This window comes from Galeopterus variegatus, unplaced genomic scaffold, assembly GCF_000696425.1.
Source record: "Galeopterus variegatus unplaced genomic scaffold, G_variegatus-3.0.2 Scaffold1497, whole genome shotgun sequence".
In the NCBI taxonomy this organism is placed as follows: domain Eukaryota; kingdom Metazoa; phylum Chordata; class Mammalia; order Dermoptera; family Cynocephalidae; genus Galeopterus; species Galeopterus variegatus.
Window position 1 is genome coordinate 57,821 of NW_007727608.1, and position 2,057 is coordinate 59,877.

At 55.4% G+C, this 2,057-nt stretch overlaps 1 protein-coding gene across 1 annotated transcript in view; it reads right to left on the reverse strand.

The window, feature by feature from the left end:
• Positions 1-2,057, reverse strand: part of FAM213B (family with sequence similarity 213, member B) — a 10,157-nt gene that overhangs the window by 3,705 nt on the left and 4,395 nt on the right. The window contains exon 4 of the mRNA XM_008577348.1: positions 305-541. Within this exon, the coding sequence (XP_008575570.1) occupies positions 305-541 (237 nt within the window). The remainder of the gene's footprint in view (positions 1-304; positions 542-2,057) is intronic.

Consider the following 2,057-nt stretch of genomic DNA (forward strand, 5'->3'; position numbering starts at 1 on the left):
CGGGGGCAGCTGTGGTGCCGGGGCCGGCGGGTCTTCCCGGACGACAAGCTGCTGCTCTCTCCAGGCCAGGGAGGGGTCCTCCCGTGGGAGACAGGAAAGAGGTCAGCAAGGTCTCCTCACGCCCGCTGACTTTGAGGTGCCCTGAACTCGGAACGCCAGCGCGCCAGACCGGCGTATTGCGGGGCGGCACATGCTTGACTCCTTCACAGACGTGCAGACCCAATGGCCTCGTCAGGTACACCGTGCATGCAGAAGTGCGAACACCCCGAGCGGACAGCCCCTGTGTCCCCATGCCCAGCCTCGCCTGAGCAGCGCGTCGGCGGCTGTCTGGGCTGTGCCGTGGTTGGCGACGCCCCAGCCTCGTCCGGAGCCACAGCCCAGTCTCGTGTCAGCTGCGGCGACTCTGCTCCTGCGCCTTCTGCACTCCGGGACCCAGGCCAAGGGGCCGCCGCTGTCTGGAACGGGCCGTTCTCACGGAGGGAGGACAGCAGGAGACACGGAGAAGCCGTGCAGTGGCTCTGACGCCTGTGGTGCACCTGCACTGTGGAAGTGGGCGGAGTGCCTCAGGGACTGCTCCATAAACGCTGTGCTTGGGAGAATGAATGGAGGAATGTGGAAGAAGAAATGAGTGATGAAACAATGTGAAACAATGACTGAATGAATGAGTGGGTGACTGAATGGATGGATGAGTGGATGGATGGATGGGTTGGTGGATGGACGGATGGATGGATGGGTGGGTGGATGGATGGGTGGATGGATGCGTGGATGGATGAATGGATGTATGGTTGGATGAATGGGTGGGTGACTGAATGGATGGATGAGTGGATGGATGGATGGGTGGGTGGATGGGTGGGTGGATGGATGGATGGGTGGATGGACGGGTGGATGGATGGGTGGGTGTATGGATGGGTGGATGGATGCGTGGATGGATGAATGGATGTATGGTTGGATGAATGGGTGGGTGACTGAATGGATGGATGAGTGGATGAATGAGTGAATGAATCAATGGGTGAGCAAAGGAATGAGTGGGTGACTGGATGGATGGATGGGTGGGTGGGTGGATGGATGGGTGGATGGATGGATGGGCGGGTGGATGGATGTGTGGTTGGATGGATGGGTGGATGGATGGATGGGCGGGTGGATGGATGTGTGGTTGGATGGATGGATGGATGGGTGGGTGTATGGATGGGTGGATGGATAGATGGGTGGGTGGACGGGCGGGTGGATGGATGTGTGGTTGGATGAATGAGTGGATGGATTGGTGGATGGGTGAGTGGATGGGTGGGTGAGTGGATGGATGGGTGAGTGAATGGATGGATGGGTGAATGGATGGATGGATGGGTGAGCAAATGAACAAGTGGGTGAGCAAATGAGACAGGAAGGCTCGCATGAGAGGAGCTTCCCATCAGATGGTGAATGTTGACCACATGCCCACACAACACTTGACTTCATCTGTCCGACACTTTCTTTGTAAAATTAAATCCAACAACCACATTAAATACAAAAGAATGGCAACGTAGAGCAATCTTTCTAATTTCCATAATGACGATTCAGTGGAAAAACATGATGACGGTCTATATTTTCCAAACCAAACTATTTGTTCTTGCAGGCAGGAAGTCGCCCTGCCACCGTGATGCTCCCTCCTCTAAAAGTTCCCCTTCTTCATCACAGCTTCCTGTGTCTGCGGAGGAAACTTGGAGACACCTGCCTGGGCGCGTCTCTAGCAGAGCCTGGTGTGCTCGAGCAAGAGCCACCAGCTGGGGAGCGCGGCTTTTGTCATCAACTTTACACACTCCTTAAGTGCGAACCTGTGACATCTCAGAATACTCCTATTTTATTTCTCACTTTTCTAGGTGAACTTCTTATTTAGAGGTGATTCCCAGGCAGCTGTTAAGAGATGATGCAGAAAGACTGCAGGTCCCTTTACCTGTTTCCCTTGATGGCACCGTCCAACGTCTCACCAATCTGTGGTGCAGGACATCGATCGGATACAGTCCAGATGGAGGACATTTCCATCGCCGCGCCGCGTCGCAGCCACGCCCCATACGCGCTCAGCA